The following is a 25,848-nucleotide window of genomic DNA, read 5'->3' as shown; positions in this document are numbered from 1 at the left end:
TGTCCCTCAGCCCAGCCTGCACCCTCTCCAATCTGGGACCACTCAGGGGATGTCTGACTGCCGGTTTAGGACCAATCCCTGTGGAAACCGGCAGTCAGACATCCCTCTCACAATCCAGGACTGCTGGCTCCCGACTGCTCACCTGTCTGCCAGCCTCATCACTCCGTAACCACTCCCCTGCCAGCCTGATCGACACTTAACTCCTCCCCTGCCAGCCCAATTGCCCCCAACTGCCCTCCCCTGCTGACCCGGTCACCCCAACTGCCCTCCCCTGCAGGCCTGGTTCCCCCCAACTGCCCTCCCAAGCTGTCCTGGTCCCCCCCAATTGCCCTCCCCTGCCAGACTGGCCACCCCTAACTTCCCTCCCCTGCCAGCCTGGTCACCCCTAACTGACCTCCCCTGCTGTCCTGATCGCCCACAACCACCCTCCCCTGCTGGCCATCTTGTGGTGGCCATCTTTGACCACATGGTGGTGGCCATCTTGTGTGAGGGTGTGAGGGTCAATTTGTATATTACCTCTTTATTGTATACGATTTGTCAACCTCTTAGTCCATATTCTTTTTCCCTGTATATGTTGACATTATTAGTTATCTATTGACAAGTAACAAGTTAACCCCAAATTTAGCAGCTTAAAATAGTGATCGTTTATTATCTCAATCAGTTTTTTGGGTCAGGTAATCAGGGTCAGCTAAGCTGTACATTTATGGCTCCGGATCTCTCATCAGCATCTGAATGCTTGAGGTGGGCTGGAGGATCTTCTTCTAAGATAGCTCACTTCCAACATGCCTGGCAGGTTAGTGCTAGTTATTGACAGAGTCTCAGTTAACCACTATGTGGGACATTTTCATAGGACTGCTGGACTGTCAACGTGATGGCAGTTGACTTGCCCCAAAACTAGTGATCCAAGAAAAAGCGAGGTAGAAGCTGAGGTATCTTTTGTGACCAAGTCTCAGATGCCAGGCTCTGTCATTTCTGCAATACTTGATTTACTACACAGGGTGATCCTAATCAATGTAGAGGAGCAACACAGGGACATAAGTATCAGGAGATAAGTATCATTAGATGCCATCTTCAAAGATGACTCCCATACTATCTCCATCATGGATAATATAATGATTTTGTATTATAAATATTAGCCACTTGACCTTAATTTATTGCACTGTTTAGATAAATATTGAGAATGACTCAAGTTTTAATAGTTGTTATGAAAATATTATTCCTTGCTATAAAATGGTCATATTTTTTAACACTGTAATCTCTCTTAGCATACCTGGCAGGGACAGTACAATTAGACTTAATTTTGCTTCAGATAAATTTAAATATTGGGAAAATCAGAGTTGTGTGTTCAATTATATAGAGAGACACAGATTAAATATGTTTTTTTTTTCTTAATAATAGAGAAGATTGATGAGAAGAAATATACTCCTTATATATGCAGTGAAAAGACACTTTGGACCAGGAAAGTACTATTAAGCAAATCTTATTTTTGATGACAAGAAATTAAGTTAATCTATGGCTTAAAAGCTGTACATTCAGTCAATCCAAGCTGGCTGCCGATGGGATAGCAGGCTGCAAGATAGTGTGTCAGTGAGAGACTGAAAGGAGAGTGGGTAGACATGCGGAGACTGTGTGTATGTGTGTGTGAGGGACAGTTATATTCCACAGGACTGTTGGGGACTAGCGGACCAGGCTCCACTGGCCAGACAGCCTCTATTACTGCTGAAATCTCTACCTGGGAGGCCAGCTCAGCTGCAGAGACTGCACCATCTTGAAGGGGAGAGCAGTTGTGATCAGAAGCCCAGCCTTACCTTCACCCGGGGAAACCTTGGATATCTCCTGGGAACCTACAGCCACAATTCCCAGGGACTAGCTGCCTTAGCTGTAAACCCACAAACACCAAGACTCCAGCCTCCCTGGCCACGGGTGCCTAAAAATTTTGTCCAGGGGAAGACAAGGTGGCGGCCATATATGCAAATGGGTCCTGTGCCTTCTCACAGTGCGAATAGAAGGAACAGCTGAATCGAATAACATCCACACAGAATTGGCAAATTAAACACAGCTGGTGAGGCAATCCGTGGGAGGAAAGGTCAGAGATCACCTGGAGAGAGTCAACATGGTAGAGAGAGAGCTACATAACCAGACACCCTGACAGGAGCGAACATGGGGAGACAAAGAAACAGCCCCCATATGAAAGAAAAGGAGGAATCACCAGAAAAGGAAGTAAACAAAATGGAGGCAAGGAATTTGTCAGAGAAAGAATGCAGAGCAATGCTCATAAGGACACTGAAAAGGATGGAAGACAAATTCAACAACATCTGTAAGAACCAAGAGGAAATGAAGAAGAACCAAGAAGAAATGAAGAATGACATCACTGCAATAAAGAACACAATAGAAAGCATCAACAGTAGACTAGAAGAAGCAGAGGACCCCATCAGTGAGCTAGAAAACAAGATATGAAAAAATACCCAAGCAAAGCAGCAACTGGAAAAAAACAAACAAAAAAAACACTTAAAAAACAGGAGGAGAGCCTAAGGGAACTTTGGGACAACACAAAATGAAACAACATCTGCATAACAGGGGTGCCAGAAGGAGAGGAAACTGAGCAAGTAATAGAAACCTGTTTGAAGAAATAATGACAGAAAACTTCCCTGATATTGGCAAGAAAAAACTCACACAAGTCCAAGAAGCTCACAGAGTCCCAAATAAGATGAACCCAAAAAGACCAACACCAAGAAAAAATTATATTTAAATTGGCAAACACCAACGACAAAGTGAGAATCTTAAAGGCTGCCAGAGAGAGACAGAAAGTTACCTACAAAGGATCTCCCATCAGACTATTGACTGATTTCTCAACAGAAACACATCATGCCAGAAGGGAATGGAATGAAATATACAAAGTCAAAGAAAGCAAGGCTCTGAATCCAAGAATACTATACCCAGCAAGACTATCATTCAAGATTGAATGTGAAATCAGGAGCTTCACAGACAAAAAAGGACTAAGGGATTTTATTACCACCAAACCAGCAATGCAAGAAATGCTAAAGAGTCTGCTATAAAAAGAAGAAATAGAAAGGGAAGAAGGAACACAGGCATAAAGAATAAAATTGGTGACAAATAAGTACCTATCAATAATAACTTCAAATGTAAATGGATTAAATGCCCCAATCAAAAGACATAGGGTAGCTGAATGGATAAGAAGACATGACCTATATATCTTCTGTCTACAGGAGACCCACCTCAGAACAAAGAACTCACACAGACTGATAGTAAAGGGATGGGAAAAATGTTTCAGGTGAATGGAAATGAAAAAAAAAAAGCTGGGGTAGCAATACTTATATCTGACAAGTTAGACCTCAAAGTGAAGGCCATAACAAGAGATAAGGAAGGCCACTTCATAATACTAAAGGTAGCAATTCAACAAGAAGATATAACTCTGGTAAACATATATGCACCAAATACAGGAGCACACAAATACATAAAAAAACTTCTGGAAGATATCAAGGGAGAGATCAACAGCAATATAGTCATAGTAGGGGACTTTAATACCCCACTAACACCACTGAATAAATCCTCTAAACAAAAAAATTGGCAAAGAAACATCAATCCTAAATTATTCACTAGATCAGATAGAATTAATTTACATCTTCAGAACATTTCACCCCAAAGCCACAGAATATACTTTCTTCTCAAGTGCACACAGGTCATTTTCAAAGATAGACAACATATTGGAGCACAGGCAAAGCCTCTTCAAATTCAAGAAGATAGAAATCATATCAAGCATCTTCTCAGACCACAATGGCATAAAATTAGAAATCAACTACAATAAAAACAATGAAAACAAATAAAACACCTGGAGGCTAAACGGCATGCTAATAAAGAATGATTGATTACCAAAGAGATCAAAGAAGAAATAAAAAGCATCCTGGCAACAAATGACACTGAAAACACAACAATCCAAAATCTATGGGACATTGTGAAAGCAGCCCTGAGATGGAAGTTCATAGCTCTACAGTCCTACCTCAAAAAAAAAAAAAAAAACACAAGAAAAAATGGTAATAAATTATCTAACCCTACAACTAAAAGAGTTAGAAAGAGAGCAACAAGAAAAGCCCAGCATAAGCACATGGAAGGAAATAATAAAGATCAGAGTGGAACTAAATGACATAGAGACAAAAACACACACACACACACATACATACACACACACACACACACACACACACACACACAAAAAAAAAAATTCAACAAAACCAAGAGCTGGTTCTTTGAAAGGATAAACAAGATTGATAAACCTCTAGCCAGGCTCACCAAGAAGCAAAGAGAGAGAACCCAAATAAACAAAATCAGAAATGAAAGAGGTGAAGTAACAACCCATCCCACAGAAATACAAAGGATTATGAAAAAATACTATGAACAGCTCTATTCCAACAAAATGGAGAACCTAGACAAAATAGACATACTCTTAGAAAAATACAATCTCCCAAAACTCAATAAGGAAGAATCCAAAAAAACCTGAATATGCTGATAACTACCAAAGAAATTGAAGCAGTGATCAAAAATCATCCAGCAAACAAAAGCCCTGGTCCAGACAGCTTTACAGGGGAGTTCAACCAAGCATTCAAACAAGAACTAAAACCTAGCCTCCTCAGACTATCCAAAAAATTCAAGAGGAAGGCACACTTCCAAGCTCTTTCTATGAAAGCCATCATTACTCTAATTCCAAAACCAGATAAAGACACCACACAAAGAAGAGAACTACCAGCCAATATTTTTGATTAACATAGATACTAAAATCCTCAACAAAATTCTAGCAAATAGGATCCAGGATTACATTAGAAAGATCATACACCATGACCAAGTGAGATTTATTCCAGGGATGCAAGGATAGTACAATATCTGCAAATTAATAAATGTGATACATCACATAAACAAATTGAAAGACAAAAATCACATAATCATAGCAATCAATGCAGAAAAAGAATTTGACAAAATGCCACACCCTTTCTTGATAAAAACTTTCAGCAAAGTGGGACTAGAGGGATCATACCTCAACATAATAAAAGCCTTATATGACAAACCTACAGCCAACATCATACTCAATGGGCAAAAACTAAACTCATTTCCCCTATGAATGGGACCAAGACAGGGATGCCCACTTTCACCACTCCTGTTTGACATAGCACTGGAAGTGCTAGCCATAATGATCAGACAAGAAGAAGAAAAAAAAGGCATCCAAATTGGAAAAGAAGAAGTAAAACTGTCCTTATTCGCAGATGACATGATACTATACATAGAAAACCCCAAAGACTCCATCAAAAACTACAAGACCTAATAAATGAATTCAGCAATGTAGCAGGATAAAAAATTAACATGCAGAAATTTATGGCCTTTTTATACACGAATAATGAACTCACAGAAAGAGAAACTAAAAAACAATTCCATTTTACCACTGCACACACACACAAAAAAAAATTAAGATACCTAGGAATAAATTTAACTAAGGACGTAAAAGACCTGTACTCAGAAAACTACATGACATTGAAAAAAGAGATAGAGGAAGACATAAACAAATGGAAGAACATACCATCTTCATGGATTGGTAGAATCAACATCCTTAAAATGTCCATACTATCCAAAGCAAACTACAGATTCAATGCAACCCCATTAAAATACCAAGGGCATATTTCAAAGATCTAGAACAAACACTCCAAAAATTCATCTGGAATAAAAAGACCCCAAATAGCCACAGCAATCCTGAGAAAGAATAACAAAGTTGCAGGGATCACAATACCAGATATGAAGCTATATTACCAAGCCACGGTTCTCAAAACTGCATTGTAATGGCACAAGAACAGATATATAGACCAATGGAACAGAACAGAGCACCCAGAAATCGACCCTAGCCATTATGCTCAATTAATATTTGACAAAGGAGGCAAGAGCATACAATGGAGTCAAGAAGTCTCTTCAATAAATGGTGCTGAGAAATTTGGTCAGATACATGCAAAAAAGGGAAACTAGATCACCAACTTACTCCATACACAAAAACAAACTCAAAATAGCTAAAGGATGAATGTAAGACGGGAAACCATAAAAATCCTACAAGACTCCGTAGGCAGCAAAATAGCAGACATATGTCATAGCGATATTTTTACTGACACAACTCCTAGGGCAATGGAAACTAAGGAGAAAATAAGCAAATGGGACTACATCAAAACAAAAAGCTTCTGCACAGCAAAAGAAACCATCAACAAAACAACAAGAAAGCCCACTGCATGGGAGAACATATTTGCCAATGCTATTTCAGATAAGGGTTTAATCTCCAAAATTTACAGAGAACTCATACAACTTAACAAAAGGAAGATAAACAATCCAATCATAAAATGGGCAAAGGATCTAAATAAACACTTTTCAAAAGAGGACATACAGAAAGCCAAGAGACATATGAAATCATGCTCAAAGTCACTAATCATCCGAGAGATGCAAATCAAAACAACAATGAGATACCATCTCACATCTGTCAGAATGACTATCATCAACAAATCAACAAATGACAAGTGCTAGCGAGGATGTGGAGAAAAAGGAACAATCATGTACTGCTGGTGGGAATGCAGACTGGTGCAGCCACTGTGGAAGACAGTATGGAGTTTCCTCAAAAAGTTAAAAATGGCCCTAGCTGGTTTGGCTCAGTGGATAGAGCATCGGCTTGCAGACTGAAGGGTCCTGGGTTTAATTCCAGTCAAGGGCACATGCCTGGATTGCGGGCTTGATCCCCAGTAGGGGGTGTTCAGGAGGCAGCCAATCAATGATTCTTTCTCCTCATTGTTTCTATCTCCCTCTTCCTTCCTCTCTGAAATCAATAAAAATATATTTTAAAAAATGGAACTCCCATTTGACCCAGTGATCCCACTTCTAGGACTATATCCCAAGAAACCAGAAACATCAATCAGAAATGATATATGCACCCCTATGTTCATAGCCGCACAATTTAATTTACAATAGCTAAGATTTGGAAACAACCTAAGTGCCCATCAGCAGATGAATGGATTAAAAAACTGTGGTACATCTACCCAATGCAATACTGCACTGCTATAAAAAAGAAGGAACTTTTACCATTTGCAACAGCATGGATGGAACTGGAGAGCATTATGCTAAGTGAAATAAGCCAGTCAGAGAAAGATACATATCACATGATCTCACTCATATGTGGGATATAATGATCAACATAAACTGATGAATAAAAATAGATCCAGAGACAAATGGCATGGGAGGTGTTGGGGGAGGGGATTAGAGAGCAACCAAAAGACTTGTATGCATGCATATTAGCATAACCAATGGACACAGACACTGGGATGGTGGGGGCTTGCCTGGGGTGGGAATGGCTGGGGGCTGCGGGGGGGGGGGGGTCAATCGGGGAAAAAGGAGACATATGTAAAACTTTAGACAATAAAAAAATTAAATTTAAAAAAGAGCTGTACATTCATTTATGATTAAGACTATATACATAAATTTTAATGGACTAATGTTTTGCAAAAACACTGGATCTACATTACTTTGAGAAGATGTCATTACCCTTTGTCTTAGATTGGAATTCTGCTATTTGCTTGCTTGTTTGGATTTCCTTCCTTCTTTTGGATATCCTCAAATCCTGGTCTGAGGCCTAGAAAGACAAGCCCACTGGTTTCTAATGACATTTAACTGCTCTAGACATTTTTTTTAAAAAAGTATATTATTCACTTTACCTGTATTCAGGCATATGACCAATAGTAGCAATGATTCAGGGAATTCTTTAATAACAACTGGGTCTCTTTCTTAATCCTCCATCAGAATTTAAGATAGGGATACAAAAGTTACAAATGAGGTAAACATAGATTAGCTCCATGAATAAAAAACAAATATATAATAAAACATTAAAAATTATTTATAGATCAGTTAAAAACAAATGTGTACCTAAGAAATTGAATATTTTGTATTTGATGATGAGTACATATAATATTTTGAAATTTTAAGCAATAAATTTAAATTTAATCTATGCATTTTAAGTCATTTTATAGCCAATATTATGTCAGCATATCTCTCATTTCAGAATCCTGTTAATTGTTTAGTCTATACCACTGCTATAGAGGAAATGTGATAAGCATTACCATTTTGCTTTGGATTAGTTATCCACATGCCTAAAACATACATGTACAGATATTTACAAATGTATGCAAATATCATTGAATGGATAGGAAAATGCCCAAAATCAGCCATGTATATAGAGTATGTCATGTTCCCTTTACACAGAGGTAAGATGACCTTTTTCAGTAAGGTCAGGTTTTTACTTTAGAGAATGATGATTTTTCATTCTTGGTTCTACAGAGGTGAGATGAACTTGAGAAATCATAATGAAGTAAAGTGACCTTTCCTCTCCTTTTTCCTATTCTAGATATATACAACCCTATCATCTAGACAGGCCATAAATTTTATCTGAGTAATATTCACTTTAATAAAGGAATATAAGTGAGGGGGTTTTCTTCCCTTCTTTTATTTTCAAGGAAAGCAGAAAATGAGTTAAAATAGTTCTTTGTATCTTCAATTATCCCCTTTCTTTGCTGTTTTTCATATAATTTATTTATGTCAAAGGTAGGAATACATTACATTTGTATAATACATTGTGATATTCAAAGCACTTTTTATATATTATAGTTTTGCAAAATGTGCACATTTTTACATTTCATTTACATAGAGTCAACTCTTCAGACTTGGAGTGTTGCATGAGAGAGATAGAAAAAAGAACGACATAAACATATAATAATAACAATTCAAATATGCAGACTTGTACACTGCTCTATCTATGAGTTTCAGAAAGACATACAATGGGATATACTTTGCTGTTCCTTCAATTGGTCTTCATTGCCATATGTCTCTGACAGTGTATCTCTCTAATCTAAACAATAGTCTCATGTTGAAGATATGTATTTAATATAACATAGTTCTAAAACTACTACTTCATCTGGAGCTCAACCATGGATAGTGATATACTAACAATAGTCTACACGAGAACACTTTTGGAACCTATATCCCGATGAGTATAATTTAAACCTTAGCAAAAACTACCAATATATACATACTTATTTACAAATTATGCACATAAATTTCTGAACTTATATATTGCATACATTAAATGAAGTACAACAGATAATATTTAAAAGATGAGATGCCAATGGACATTCTTAGATGGACTTTCTGTTGTTTTCTTCCCACACTCCAAAAGGTTACTTTGTACCCACCTTGGGGTACTTGCCCTCTCTTTTTGAGATTCTTTTAAAGTATGGTAGTTTATAGTGAGGAAGTTTAAGGAATTTTCAAGGACAATTTTAATGACATGCAGCCTTTACCCTACATGCTGACTTTGCAATCTTACTACATATATATACTAGTAATTTTACCCATTCCTTGCACCATTTTAACTAAATTACACCTGAGGGTCAACTGTATCTCACAAAGGTTAAATGACTTGTTGAAGGGAAGTGCTGGATAAGGAGTAAAATCTAATTTCAAGGAAACTTGGAAGATGATGAATATGTTTATGGCCTTGGTGGTGATTCACAGGTGTATACATATCCTCAATATATTTGCAGGTTTGTATACATCATCTGTACAATACAGGGTGGGGCAAAAGTAGGTTTACAATTTTGACTACGTGAAACACAATTTATTCTTGTATTATTATTTTTTAATTATTACATTATTTCCATATGAAAAACTGTAGACCTACTTTTGCCAAACCCTTTATAAATATATACAGCTTTGTACACCTCAATAAAGCAATTTTTAAAACAGCAGAAAACAAGACAAACTCTTAATTTCCTGACTCTTGTGCCAGAATATCCCTCATCTAAATTTCACACCACAACCTTGATTACTCAGAAGAGACTATAAATACATCTCTTCCCCCTCTCTCTTTCTCTCATTCTTTCATCTCGCAAGAGTGAGCAGTCACATGTTTAGATTTAGAATGGTACCAGAAATAACTTCATTATGAACCCATGTTAAAATGATTTTCCTTGCCCAGCCAGTGTGGCTCAGTGTTTGAGTACTGACCAATGAACAAAGAGGTCACGGTTCAATTCCCAGTCAGGGCACATGCCTGGGTTGCAGGCTCAAACCCCAGTGGGGGACATGTGGGAGGCATGTGGGAGGCATCCGATCAATGATTCTCTCTCTCTCTTCTTTATCTCTCTCTCTCTCTCTCTCTCTCTCTCTCTCTTCTTCTCTTCTCTCTTCTCTCTTCTTCTTCTTCTTCTTCTTCTTCTTCCTCTCCCTTCCTCTGTGAAATCAATAAAAATATATTAAAAACAAAACAAAAAGAACCCTCATTTTCTGTAATAGCTGCTTGACTTTCAGTGGACCTCTAGTTGCAAAACCAAGTTGTGAAATTGTGCCAATATGTGTTTCATCATCCCTTAATTAAAAAAAGAAAAAAAAATGATTTTCCTTAATGAACTCAGATTTTACTTCATTCAACAACATGTATTGGGCACTACCTATGAAGTAATTTGAAGATTTTTAAAGAAAATAAGTTCCTGTATTGAAGGAACTTGAATTTATAATGTTATCTCTATTATTTTACTGTGTTTATTTGTTATTTTATTAATTCCATTCTGTTGATATTTCACTTCTTTCAAAAACCAAACTCTTATAAGCACAACTCCATCACCTCTGTGATGACTTTATCATCTGAGGTCGGGAAGATAAAGGAAAAATATGTGAAACAAGTGGGAGCATTTCAACTACTGAGAACTGGAGGGCACATGTCCATGCAAGACATAAATACACGTCATTATATTTAAAACTTGGGTCTAGTCAAACAACATTGAAAGTAGACCATCTCCAGCTTGCGTCCAATGACTTAGAGTCTATGATTTGTCATAAAATTCATCACAGTGAATTAGGTACTAAGTCAGAAAATCTAAGGAAACTCTAAATTGAGTTTGGTACAAGTGCATAGCAAGAGTCCATTCAACTCAAGTCAGAACATTAACACATGCTTTAGGGAAAGGTAACTTCTGTGCTGAACACTGAAGGGTGAACAGCCTTTAGATATATTGCAAGGGATCAAAAATAATCACAGGCAAGAAAACAACAGTGGCAGTGTCACACACCATGATGTGAAGAGTTTTTTGTGTGCCTGTGGTGCAGGATGTGAAAACAGGTGTAATAAGAGGTAAGGTTAGAAAGTCACTCAGGGCAAGAATTGGAAGGTCTTAAATGTCATAAGACATTTGAATTTTATTCCATAGGCATTGGGAAGGCATTGAAGAGCTTTGCATGGGTAGTAACATGACCCACTCCCTGTCTCACAGATGTTTCTTGGAGCAATTGGGAGAAATGGAAGGGAAAAATATGTAATTGGTTTGAAGCTAGAGTATTTGTTGTGCAGTTGAAAATAAAAAACAGCAAGAGAAGAAAGGTGGTATTTGTATATTTCAGTGACTGATTAGATACAACAAAATGACAATCTGAAGCTATCCCAAGTTTTCTATCTCAATAGCAAGGTGAATGGTGAAGCCATTATCTGAGGCTGGGAACACAGGAAAAGTGATTTGGGCGGGATCGGGCTGAGTTTGGTTTGGGACACACTGACACCGAGATGTTAATATTTCTCCTAAGGGAGCATCCCTGAAAGGACTCACACATGCATGTTTGTATCTTAACATAATGTCAGGTTTATTAGGATAGAAGCTCCAATAAGCCAATAGAGTCACATGCATGTGACACAGAGAGGGGGAGCTTAGCTGATAGAAGTAAGCAGCAAGCGTCTGGCACAGAGTCCCTTCATTGGCCACCCTCAAAGGTGGACAGGCCATTGTCCCTCTTAAGCCAGGTGTCTGCAGTGGTGGCACACATCCCCTGGAGTGAAAGTCTGGCAGGACTCCGAGTATGATCCATGGTACAGCCAAGTTGGAGCATTGGGTGGATGGAGCTCTGAGATTTTATAGTCCACCAGGGGTGGAGGTCCCACTCATATTGGTGTGCAGATGGAGTCCTTATCTAGGCATCCAGACTTGTGGTTTTGGGCATTCAGGACCCCTCTTAAAGGTGTTCCCATTACAACCTCAGTCTTGACATAGCACTTGACATAACCATCATGGCTGACAGTGAGTCCAAATTGTCAAAGGTGTCCAAGAAGTCCATTCTGCTCTTGATCTATACAATACTGCATACACAGCCTCACATTCCCCTGGAATGTGTTCGTGTCCTTACATTTATAGTTAAATTTTTAAATAAATGTCTGAACTTATACTTGAATCCTTTCAGTGGTTCTTCATTGTCCCTAGAATAAGGTCCCTAACACCACAGTATGGTATGATAGACCTTCATGTTTTATCCCCTGTTTACTTCTCTGGCTATGAATCTTGCCTTCCTATCCTCTCACAATAGGGTGATAGCCATCTGAAATATTTTATTTCCCAAACTGTGGCATGGTCTTTGTCTTTCAGGCCTTTTCATATGTCGACCCTTTATAATACCCTTCCACGTGCACACTCTTGCCTGGTTAACTTTGGCTTGCTTTTTCCCACTAGTCCTTAAGTCTCAATTGAGATGTCACCTTCTCTGGAAAAACTACCCTGAGCCTTTTTCTCTATTGGAGGAAGCTCTCCAGGAGTACTCCCATGAACTTATCTCTATAAAGCACTTATTAAACCACATTCACCTTTTTTTACTTGTCCATCACTCCTTCTACACTATAATCTACCTAAGAGTGAGGATTCTGCCCTGTTCACCATTGTTTGCTGCCTCTAACATGGTGTTTTGGAATACACTCTGTTGTAAGAATGAGTTGTGTAGCCTTGTAATAACAATAAAGTATAGCCATTCTTATTTTAATACACTTTCAAACTGATAAGAGGATATTAGTACAAATGTATCCTGTCACACTAGATTGTGTGATGCCGTAAACCTAATATATGATTACAGAAAGGAAGATGGTTTCTATTGCTCAAGTCCGACTTCCAAGATTTTTATTTTGTGAATGTGGTCTCTGCAAATTGCTTGTGTTGGTATATTATAGGATGAAATTTAACATTAAAATCATGGACACATTGATGTTAACAAAGCAGTTCAAGCATAGGGAGAGATCTAGTCAGAGGCCAGGTTGTCAGGGATACAAGATTCACTGCAGTCAGGAGAGGATTGACACCTGCACTGTAGACTTTGTTTATTCGATGTAGGGTTAAAAGGCAATATCTTCCCCAAACTGTCACAAGTAAAGCAGCTCAAAGGTCTCTAATCTAAAATTATTAATTTCATTAAAATTGATAAAGTAAATAAGACATTTTAAATAACCTAATAAAGTCTAAATCATTAATGCATCCTAATATATTATAATAGCATTAATATATTCAAATGTGCAACTAAAGATAGATAACCCTTGGGGCTAAGACAGTGATGCATGATATTCTTCAGTCTGTTTCTAGGAATAATTGATAGCATATTGTTTTTGAGCCTTGAGTACCAAGCAACATGATAAACCAATAGGTTGCTATAGCAGCATGTTCACGAAAATTTTAATTTCTCTCTAGTTTCTTACTCCTCCTTTTAACTTTTTAAAAAATCTACCCTGCACATCTATGAAAAGCCTAGATGAGGTTGATAATGCTCATGTAGCTGATAGAGAGTGGCACATCTTAAAATCATGATGCCACGATCTTTTTAGTCACCCTCCTACATCTTTTCTTTAAAAATAATTTCCTGTGTGCTCAATATTTAATATTTTGCTGCCATCTGAGAGGAAATGTATCTGTTCTGTCTAAGAAACAGACCCTATCATTAAACAATAATAACACCTATCATATATCTAGTGCCTATTTCATTTGACATATATATATATATTTATATATATATGTATATATATATATATATATGTGTGTGTGTGTGTGTGTGTGTGTGCATAGATATTACATTTGCCTTTATTTTTTTCCAATTTCACAGGTGAAAAAACTAAAAATTATTAAAATGTGAAAACAATGTATTCAGTGAAGCATATAGCAATTACTCACTGTGTACCTACTAAGTACCTGGCACTATGCTGCATGCTTGGAATACAGTGAATAGCACCACCAACCAGGAATATTGCCCTAGTAGAGTTGCATTCTAGGGGAATATTGACAGCAATCAAAAATCATACCAATATATAAAACTTACAACTGAAGTGGTGTCACCAAGAGAAGTATTTGTTATGATGATGACTTGACAATAACTCTGTAGCATCACTAGCACTTGAACTTTAGAAACAATTTTGGAATTACTTAAAAATATTGCATTCTTGCTACTTGTCTAGGTTGTATTTTTCTGCCATTCTAATTACATGTTGCATATATACCATAGGATGAGATTACCACCCAAATATTTAGTGAATCTAGGGAGAGAAAACAAACATTAATTGATACTGAAGGTTTGTGTGTTGGGGGATAGAAGAGAGGAAGGCAACAGCTCATTTCTTGTTTCTCAGAGTAGCCTGGAGAGGAAGACTCTTTTGGAGGGTGAAGACAGCCTCTGTAAGAGGCTGCACTGATGCACATAACTAGCCCCAAAATAATAGTTAAGGGTACAAGGAAACCTCCAAATAGCTCCCTAAATTGAACCTACATTTCTCTTTGACTGTCTACCCCATTAGATTCACCCCATGGATTGAACTTGGTATTTTAATATTTCAGATACTACATAATACTTGATTTAGCTCCATTTGTTTTATTTGCTGGTTTGAGTTGATTTCCTTGAACCAAGATGATTTATGACTTCTCCAAACATAAAAGCAATATTCTTGTTCCTACTTAGTGATTTGAATACCAATAGCTACTTGGGGAGAATACCAATAGTAGTAAGAAGACCTGGATCTGAATTTTGGTTTTGTCACTTATCAGTTGGTACAAGATGAATTAACTTAATCTTTCTAAACTTCTCATCTTTCATCTGTAAAATGGTCTAATAATACTTACCTCGTAGGCTTGATATGAAGATTAGTTGACATACATTTGAAAATACTTAAATGTTTTCTGAATGTCAACTTTCCATACTTTTATCATCAACCTTTATTTGTGCAATGCTAAAAATCTTTGTTAGATTTTTTCAGTCATAAATGTGTTAAGAACAGCTAACATGTTCCACAAATAAAAAGCATGCATACTCACAATGAGAAGACTAGAAGTACAACCATGATTTAGAGCCAAAATATACTTAAGCAAGAATTCTGTCATTGAGAGAGGCATTATGAAGTATATTGTGCAAGGATCTATATGCTATCTCAATCTCATCTTCAGATTTTCATGTGGATCTAAGGTCCCTTAGATAATAACCATGTCACATCTCTTCCTCCCCTTGGTTTCTAAATCAGTGTCTCAAGGACAGGAGGTACTCAATCATTGTTTGGTGACCAAATTACCCTTAATTTCCATTAAGACCATATCAGAGTCCTACCACTATCACTGGACTGCTTTAGTGCTGAGGGCTGGCCCTGCACCTGCACAATCGACCTCCAGGTTGTCGATTCCTGCAGGAAAAATTCAGGACATGAATCCAGGTGAAAGTAAGAGTAAGTTTATTACAGCTTGGGACCGTGTGGCAAAGGAAGGGCCCCTTTAATGCATAAAAAGATCAGGGGGTAAGCCCAGGAGAAGCTGCCACTGCCCACTGCTCCTCTGGGTGCAAGTCTCATGCAGACCCTCAGAGCTTAGGATAGAAGAAGCAAATTACATGCCTGAGGAAAGGGGAGCAAGGACATGGTCACAGAGCACTTGCTGGTGTCCTTTGTCCTGAGGGTTTTATCTATTTTCTATAGGTGGGAATTTTAGGGGAGATCCCAGGGGAGGGTATCAACAGAATATTCATTAGATTTCTGGGCATGTCGTTTAGTATGCTGATGTATTAAAATGAGCACATTGGTTAGTTTCATCTCTATCTTGGATTAATCTGGCTATAACTGTGTTGTTGTTGTTTTGTTTGTTTTTAATTATCTACCACCCTAAGGTGATTTAAACTACCTGCTTTTAGATATATTTGGTTAGAGAGTAGGATAGAGTCTTGTGATTTATCAGCTGGCTGTTAATTGCTCAGCTGTTCTGGCATTCCACTTGCCAGGGAATTTTCCTTTTTTTTTTTTTTTTGTACTAACCTGCCTTACCATTACCCATGACGTTTTCTAAATCTCCTTGTTTGAATTATATCTTTCGCTCATAACATCTCTTGAGTGCCTCAAATATATACTCCATTGCTGGAAGTTACATTTCTTTCTATAAAAAATGACTTGTATGATTTAAGAACTGTCTTTCATCTATGCTATGCTAATACCCAAAGATCAATTAATAAGAATTGATCTTATTCAGTTATATAACATAATATATTATTATCTTATTCCCTTATAAATGAAGTCTTATAAAAGTTATACCATTATTTGAGAACATCTCTACCACTCCTATTCCAAGTTATTTTAATATTATAAATATTGTCATCTGATATTCTCATATATGTTTCTTATATTAGCAATGGAGCTTTTCTGTGACTATTTGCAGCTGAAAGTTAGATCTCTAGAAATATTTATTGTTAGTGCTGACATGGAAAGGCAGATAATAAATAAAAGCCTCAAAATGTGTAGTGAGGCTGAATTTATAAAATGGATGAGGTCTGGTGTAAGTTGGTCCATTTATTTTCACAATCTTAGCAATCAGTGCCAATGGCTATGTGGTCTAGTTTGCTCTGTGGTGTTGCTGTGTGCTCCCTTGATAGCTATGGACTGAGAGAAAGTGATGATTGTAAAGTTTTTGAACATTTCATGAGTCAGAAATATAAGTATTTCTATACTTCCCTGACACTTCTATATACATACACTAGGGGCCCGGTGCACGATATTCGTGCACTGGGGTTGGGGGGTCCCTCAGCCCAACCTGCCCCCTCTCACATACTGGGTGCCCTCAGGGGATGTCCTACTGATGGCTTAGGCCCGCTCCCCACTCTCCTTTGTGGGAGGCAACCGGGCTGATCAGGGGAAGGCACCAGCCCCATCACCCCACTGCTGCAGCCACTACCAGTCACCACAGCCACGAAGGTGTTTTCATCAACACGGACTCCAGTCCCTTCACCAAGAAACAATGACAACTTTCTTTAGGGAGGGAGAGACAGAGAGAAACATCAATGTGAGAGGGACACTTTGATTGGTTGCCTCCTGTATGAGCCCTGACCATGGGCGCCAGGCTGGGGGGCATGCAGGGACCCCTGGGCCGCACGCAGTGGTGGCCCCCAAGGGTCTCCACACACCCCAGAGGCCAGCAGCCAGCCCCCCATCATGTGCGCCAGGCTGGGGGCATGGAACCAAACTGCCTCTTGGTGCTGGAGCATTCCCAAGCGGCTGGGGGCACTATGGTGACAGGGGATGTTTCCACCCCGCCCCGCCCCCAGCCCCTTGGCTCCTGCACCTATAGGCTCAAAGTGGCCAGGGGGCGTTCTGGGAACCCTGCCACTCAGGACCTAAGCAAGGGGCCTACAGGCTCTGATCGGCCTGGGTCCCGAGGATGTTTATGGGACCCAGGCTGCTCAGGACCTAAGCGCAGGCCTACAGGATCTGAGAGGCTTGGGTCTGAAGGATGTTTCCCAGACCCCAGACTGCTGCAAGTGTTTGGGGGCGGGAACATAGCGACACGGGAATGTTCCCGCCCCGCCAAGGCTCCCAGTGGCCAGGGGGCCGTTCTGGGGCCCCTGCCACTCAGGACCTAAGCGCCAGCCTACAGGCTCTGAGCAGCTTTAGGTCCCAGACCCCAGACTGCTGCAAGTGTTTGGGGGCGGGAATGTTCCTGCCCACCAAGGCTCCCAGTGGCCAGGAGGCGTTCTGGGGCCCCTGCCACTCAGGACCTAAGCGATCCGCCTGAGTCCGGAGGATGTTTATGGGACCCAGGCTGCTCAGGACCTAAGCGCAGGCCTACACGATCTGAGAGGCTTGGGTCTGAAGGATGTTTCCCAGACCCCAGACTGCTGCACGTGTTTGGGGGCGGGAACATTCCCGCCCACCAAGGCTCCCAGTGGCCAGGGGGCGTTCTGGGGTCCCCGCGGCTCAGGACCTAAGCGATCCCGCCTGGGTCCGGAGGATGTTTATGGGACCCAGGCCGCTCAGGACCTAAGCGCAGGCCTACAGGCTCTGAGCAGCCTGGGTCCGGAGGACGTTTACAGGACTCAGGCTGCTCAGCACCTGCATATGCAAATTAACCGCCATCTTGTTTGCTCTGATTGGCTGTGGGCGTAGCGAAGGTGCGGTCAATTTGCATGTTTGGGTATTATTAGGTTAGATACTAGTAAAAGGCTAATATGCAAAGTGTCCCCTTGGGAGTTCGACCAGGAGACCGGGAGTTTGATCACTCACTATGACATGCACTGACCACCAGGGGGTGGCATGGAACAAAGGAAGGCCCCAGCCCACAGCCGGAAGGACCCGATTGCTGGCCAGGCCTAGGGACCCTACCCATGCACGAATTTCATGCACTGGGCCTCTAGTGAAAAAATAAGAGGCTGCCCTAATTCAGGACTAGTTAGTTGGTCAAGCTGTGTCACTGATAGATTGGCAGCATCTCTGGCAAAGCTAATATCCTGCAGTTCACAGATTTGAGGTGTTAGCACAAGGCAGAGGTATAAGAATAGGGCAATGGTCCTCAGTATATGTTTTAGTCCATTTGTGCTGCTATAACAAAATACCACAGACTGGGTAGCTTAGAAACAGCAAAAAATTATCTCACAGTTCTGGAAGTCTGCAATTAAAGTGTTAGCATATCGGTGAAGGTCCTCTTCTGGGTCGCAAACATCCTGTTGTATCCTTACATTGCAGAAGGGGTTGGGGAATCCCTCTGAAGCCTCTTTTATAAAACACTAATCCCTTCATGACTTTTAAGCACCTCTCAAAGACCCACCTACTAATACCATCACCTTTAGGGATTAGGATTTCAACATATGAATTTTGGAAGATACACACATTCAGGTTATAGTGGTATGGAACAAACTCCTATTGGTGACTGAGGGTAGGAGACCATAGTAATAGACAAATCTTATAGCCATGAGGTCCATTGAATGGGAAAAATGGGAAAAAATAAAAATGGCCACACATTTCTAAGAAAGCACCATATGCTGCCGATCTATTGCTAAAGGGAAGGAATGCCATATTTAACCCCTAGCCCAGCAAAATTAGTTTCTCTCTCTTTTGGGGGGAGGAGGACTATGAGAGAAAAAAAAATGTCTCATTCTATAAGTCAACACAAAAATGGTTCCCTTAGAACTTGAAAGAATTAAGTGTTTAGGAAAAAAAGAGATACAGATCTCCAAATAAGGCAATATTCTGAATTTAGTTCTCTGGTTTTATTGAAAGGTATATTATAAACAATTTATTGAGTTGCCACTTCAGATTTCACATCATTGATGCAAGGAAGTCTGGTTTCAAACAAGTCAGAAATGGATATAAAAAATCTATGGGGCCAGGATCATCTGTGAACAGGCTCATATGTATATGCTTTAAACTGATCAAGCATTTTCTTTAACACATAATAACAATTCAATATGGAAATTATATGTTTTTACTGATAAAAAAGAATGATTCTCTTTACAGGAAATATAATTATATCAGACCATATTAAAATAAATCTGTTTCCTAAAGAAAAAAATAAGTACCATCAATTAAAGAACTCTTCTCTTATTTGTTTTTATAAAGGAGTAAAATTACATTAGAGCCATATTGATAGGACTTCCTGGTGTGGCTCAAATTTTTATATCCAGTAACTGAGAATAGATGTGTGTTCATCTTAACAGGGTCTCCCTTGTGATTAAAATACCCTCCATTGTTAACACTTGTTAATATACCTGATTCTTATCTTCAACTTTGACCTTCTCAAGGGCCTTCAAAAATCTTCAAAGAACATGTGTTGCTCAGCCTAGTCCCTAATCACAGCACAGAACTCATCTTTGTAGCACTTTAATGACTATTTTCAGAATTGATATAGCTGAGAAAGTTCTTTATTACCCCCACGATACCTGCAAGAAAATCACAGAGATACAATCTTAAGAGGCCCACTCCATTTCAGAAGTCACTCTCCCTCAAGGTCAGCTTTGCCAAGGCTGTTGCAGCCGCCCACCAGGCAAAGATAGGTTCTGAAGTGATGCTTGAGGAGGCAGCACTTTTGAAACTCCCAACTACAAAAGAAAGGAAGCTTTGAATTCTCCAGTAATCTCAGAGAGGTGGCTTCCCCTAGAGGGAAGAAACAACCCAGGGAAGATCCTTTTCTTTTTTATTGGCCATAATCACTTGCCAGGCTGATGCGAGCAGCAAGGGTTGGAGCACTGATGTGCACTGCTGGCCAAAAGTCAAAAATGGGCCTAGACATTCAGAACATGGATGTGATGCATGATTTAGCAACATCTGTGGCTTTGCCGTCAGATGCATTAGACAGAGAACTACAAGCCAGCTTAGAAAGATAGCCATAAGGAACATACAGTGCCTTGAAGTAACTCAAGGGAATATTGAACCTCAATATTCCCTTGAGATTTTCTCCCTAGAGTCTAGCCAAGTGAAAACACTGACTTTTTCTCAATTATCTAGCAACAGAATTAATCTTGGTTTGATAGATGGGGCACAATGGGGTTTAGTAGTCTAGGGAGTTGCTAAATTCTCTGGAAAATAAGTCCATAGCATAAATATGAACAAATTGATTTGAGCTATAGTGCTTATGTTCTTAAAAACAATGAAATTGTGATTTTTAAAAATATATGACATAAACTAATTCTTTAAAGGCAAAGTTATTAATGTCATGCAGAAAAATATGCAATATCACTGAATTTAGCATACATTTTGATAGATTTACAATATGAGACAGAGGAGTAAAAGCTGCCATAGTCTTAATATGTTATGCCCTAATTTTTAAAATATATTTTTATTTATTTTAGAGAGAGACGAAGGGAGAGAGATAGAGAGATAGAAACATCAAGAGAGAAACATTGATCAGCTGATGTTTCTGCAAAACCCTTTCTGGGGATTGAGCTTGCAACCCAGGCATGTGCCCTGACAGGGAATCAAACCAGTGACCCTGGATTCCTAGATCTATGCTCAACCCCTAAACCACACCAGCCAGGATGTTATGCCCTAATTTCTTGTGTCAGAGTTTGAGATCATTAGGTTTATTACTCAATTTAAAGTTTTTCAATTTTTTTTTCAACTCAAAGCTTTACTAATCTGATTAAAGTTTGAGTTTTAGATAAGCCAAATCCAGCTAGTACATGAACTATAAGTAATTCCCAGAGTAATCAAGGACGACTGCTTATTTTAATCTGCATTTAACTGCAGTGTATCTTACCTAAATTCAGATGCAAGTCACATGACATAATGTAAAGAATTTCAATCTAGACTCTCAGGGGAATGCCATTTATTAGCATCTTTAAAATTAAAGAAATATTTAGTGCTAAAACTTGAACACATTCAGAGGTAAAACTAACATGAGCCTACATAGCCCATATTGTGATCAGCACATCTTTTTTACAATAAGCAGAGGGGCTAGTTAAGGAGAAGTTATTATCTGATTGTCATCCTCATTACAGCAGAATTCATAATGAGAGAGAGAATTTCTTGAAGGGGCACTGAAAGAAGCTTACCAACCCTGTGGTGTCAGGACATCACCCAGACTCCATTGACTCTGAACTACTTATTATGGACTTAGGATACCACTATTAAGTGCAATGTAGGATTAAAATATAAAGTATGTCTATATGGCTGTGCTTTGTGAGGAATTTGAGTTTATTTGGGTTGAAAATACCTGTGTTCATAGAAATTGCTGGAGAAAATAATTCAAGAATGTGGTTTTGGCTTTATAAATGCCACAACAATTTGGTAAGAAACATGCAGAGTAAAAGAGAGGAGATTCATTTAAGGTGCATCAGAGAGAGATGGTACTAGATCAGACCTAAATGAGGGGGGAAGGCTCTAGATGGCAGAGATAAAAGAAGATGATGACTATTGAGTGTAGATTCAGGAAAAGAGTGAAACAGGCCTGGGCATAGCAAGCAGTGAGAACAATGAAGCTATACCAGCCAGAGTGAGAGCGAGGGCCTCTGCTGGTAGTCTGGAGAGAGATTAATGGGTAGTCCAGGTGGAATCTGGAACAACTGAATCTACATTAAGGCCCAGAAAAGATAAAGGACTGTTATAAGCATCTTCCTAAAATGTGGCAGAGATCAGACTCAACTTTAAATACTGTCCTCAGTACGATACTTGTGTCTCATTGTACATGGCAGCAGTAAAATGGTGTTGATCCTGGAATCACCTTATCTCAGTTGTAGGTTTAACAATAATATCACCTGAAATGGTCTAGACGTATCCCAACCAGTTTACTTAGAAACCATCAGTTTGTGCTTTTAATGGACTCTTTATATTTAATTTCTTCTACTCTTTCTTGACTTTAACAGATAAGATGCCATTGTTTTGGTATGTTTAATTTTCTAAAATACAAAACAATGTATAAATAGGTCATGCATATCTAAGCTCAGTTTGTTAAATAGTGCAAATAATCCCATAAGAACAGTCTACAGCTGCCATACAGCCTCTCCTGTCCAGTATCTATTAATAAAAGGAAAATATAATTGCAACATTATCACGCTATATACCAATGCCAGTGGTCAAAACTGTCTATGGGTTGCCATTACAACCCCATCTAAAATAAAAATGGAAATGATACTTATAACACATACTTACCTATAGTTTATTTTGTCTTCTAGGCTCTTCAATGGCCAGCAAGGAATTATCATTCAAAATTTTAGCACAAGATCCATTCTCACCGTTACCAATGTGACACAGGAGCACTTCGGGAACTATACTTGTGTGGCTGCCAATAAGCTAGGCACAACCAATGCGAGCCTGCCTCTCAACCGTAAGTAACACAGTGTTGCCAAAATGCCCCCATGGGCCTCTTGGCTTCTATCTATCAGTAGAGATAAAACATTATAGAGTATGTTCATTTTAGAACTCAACTTGGTGTGACACATTCCTTACACAGAGTAACTTGGCCCCAAAATAATACGGGTGCTTGAGAATTTTATAATCTCTATAGAAGTCTACATGTGCTTAGAAAAATGACTTAGAGATGAGAAAAGGGAAAAAAATGCATATATAATAAGATCGACTGAAAAATGTCTTCTGACTAAAGAGATTTAGTTTGGTGACGTTTTCTTTGTTTTTTTGTTTTGTCTTTTAAAATGTGTTATATTATCTTGAAACATGGATTAATTTGGGTTGGTTTTACTCTTGGTTGATGTTCTTTAGATACTCATCTTGAAATAGTAAAAATTTCATATGCCATAAACACAATGAAATACTAAGTAAATGATGACATACAAAATATTTTATCTATAAAGAGAAAATTTTTACTCAAAAGTGTATTTTAGAATACAACTTAAGGTTTTACTAAAATAGACACTGTATTTATAATAAAGTATATATCTTAGTTCCTCAGGGCTAGAAATGATAACAAGAGCCAACATAAGGATGAGTTGAGGGGTCTGCAACTTATTATGTTTCCTCCTGCAATTCATTTTAGTGCTTTTTAGTAGCTGAATCAACAACAAAATGTTGTAACCATTAGATATTCCTGATTTGGAAATGGAGTGTTTTTCAAAATGTTGAAAGGAGATGACAGGGAATTCACTGTATTTTCAGTTCCACAGTTAGCTGAATCATCTTTATCTCTTATATTTTTACCGAAACCTGATGTCTATATTTATAATATCATCCTATGATCCTAAGCTGTCTCTCAAAAATGCAAATATTGTTAAGTTAATCACAGACATGATCATTTCCATTTTAGAGAAATGAGGATGGGATATATAATAGTCCTACTACTTAAAATTTACTATAATAAGAAGTTTTATGATTTGTAAACTTTGAATTACCATGATTTAAAAACCTCTGATGTTAAATAATATATATATCAGTTTGTTGTTAATAAAAAACAGTCATTCAAAAATTATTTGTTCTATATACATTTTTCAAATATTACCTCATTTGTTTTTCCAGCTTAATATTACTTAATATTTTTATTATCTCCACTCTGAAAGAAAAGCATTGCTTGTCATGCAATAGGCATTTATACTTGCTTGAGTTCCTTCCATGAGGATGCTTTATTTAGTGTAATTATGAATAATATAAAGCACTGAAAATATTATAGAGTACTGTGAATTCCAAATTAATGTAAATATTGGTATTTCTTTGGTATGCTATTAATATTTTAAGTGGCTTAAATATTCAAGAATTTGAAAGAATAACTGAATTAGAAAGGCAAAGTAAAGAAAATTTAAGACTTAATAATATGTTAAGTTTTTGCTATTTAAATTTCTAAGTCACATTCTGATCTTTAAAATCGAAGCATTCGTGAATGCAACAAATTAGAAGCAATGAAACTTATTTAAGTGTTCATTTTACTCTGGGGACCATAACACAGTCATCTGGAAGTGAAGCTCTGCTCAAAAGGCTTCCAAACGTGCTATCTTTGGGATGGACTTCAATGATCTCACTCTCTCTTTGCCACCGGCTTCCTGTTTCAGAGGTGCTATGAAATACTAACGCAATTTGTTTTACTTGTTATTAAAGACATAATATGCAATCAACATTGTCTATAATTATGAACATAGCCCTTGAAGTCTGAAGAAATATTCATATATAATACTCTTGGACAACTTCATCTAAAGATCTTATTGCATTCCTGTGTACAGTAATTATTTTTATATATTTTCATCTCTTTACCATATTACATTTGTTGAGAAGACAGGGTCATATCTAATATTTTATCTTTCATATAATCAATACAGTGCCTAATATTTAATAGGCAATAAGCAAATATTTAATGAATAAATGAATTCAACATTGAGTAAGTGATTAAAAGGATATTGAATAAATTAGTGAACTGAGTTTTAGCTGTAGAATGTGCATTTGTAATCTCTAGATATACAAAATCATGTCACAGCACTTATTGTTAGCTTACTATGGACCAGATCCTACTCTAATCTATTCATATGAACTTGTCCATTTAATTCACATACAATCTAAAAAGATAAATTTTATAATTCCCCTCTTTAAGATGAAGAAACTAAGATAAAGAGAGATTAAAAGCTTAGCCAAAGTCAAATGCTTAATAAGTTAATAAATAATAAAGCCAAAGCAAAAACTTGAATTCTGACAGTCTGGCTTTGGAGCCCAAGCTTTTCACTCTTACATTTCACCATCACCATGAATGTAAAACCATCAGTGGAGTAAGAGGTAAATTGTGTCATTTGCAACATACCCTTTGAAAGAACAAACACATAATATGTTTGTTCATCTTATAGTTTTTATCAAATTTCTTTAATAATTTAAAGTGCTATTCTTTAATTTATAAAAGCTCTTTTTGAGGATAAATGTTTAGATATAAACAACATATATTAGATAACAAATGTAAGTACATGAAAGGTGAATGGGGTCCATGTTTGACTGAAAACATACACAAAAATGAGACTCGGGGATGTTTAAGAACATTTTTTGTGGTAGTTTAAATCTCTTTGGAATGGTAAAGTTATCCAACACAAGCATTGTGAATCTGCAAACTATATGGGGAAAGGCGGCTTTCCTAAAAGTTGTACAATGCTAGCTGGAGAAAAAGCAGTGTGTCCCTTGATAAGAACTCCTGTCATATCTTTACAAGGTCTGTGAGTGGGAGGGTCTTCAATTTCTAAACTGATCCAAGACTAGAAGCCAGTCTAAGCTGACCTAATATTGGCCTGTGACTTGTTAAATATATATATCTTTAACCTGTTACTGAAGAT

General features: G+C 38.1%; 1 protein-coding gene across 1 annotated transcript in view; it reads left to right on the top strand.

Annotated features, from left to right (window-relative positions):
• Positions 1-25,848, top strand: part of NEGR1 (neuronal growth regulator 1) — an 885,056-nt gene that overhangs the window by 671,266 nt on the left and 187,942 nt on the right. The window contains exon 6 of the mRNA XM_054721081.1: positions 22,774-22,925. Within this exon, the coding sequence (XP_054577056.1) occupies positions 22,774-22,925 (152 nt within the window). The remainder of the gene's footprint in view (positions 1-22,773; positions 22,926-25,848) is intronic.

This window comes from Eptesicus fuscus, chromosome 9, assembly GCF_027574615.1.
Source record: "Eptesicus fuscus isolate TK198812 chromosome 9, DD_ASM_mEF_20220401, whole genome shotgun sequence".
Taxonomy (NCBI): Eukaryota; Metazoa; Chordata; class Mammalia; order Chiroptera; family Vespertilionidae; genus Eptesicus; species Eptesicus fuscus.
Note: the sequence above shows the minus strand (reverse complement) of the source record. Positions and strands in the feature narration are given on the sequence as shown.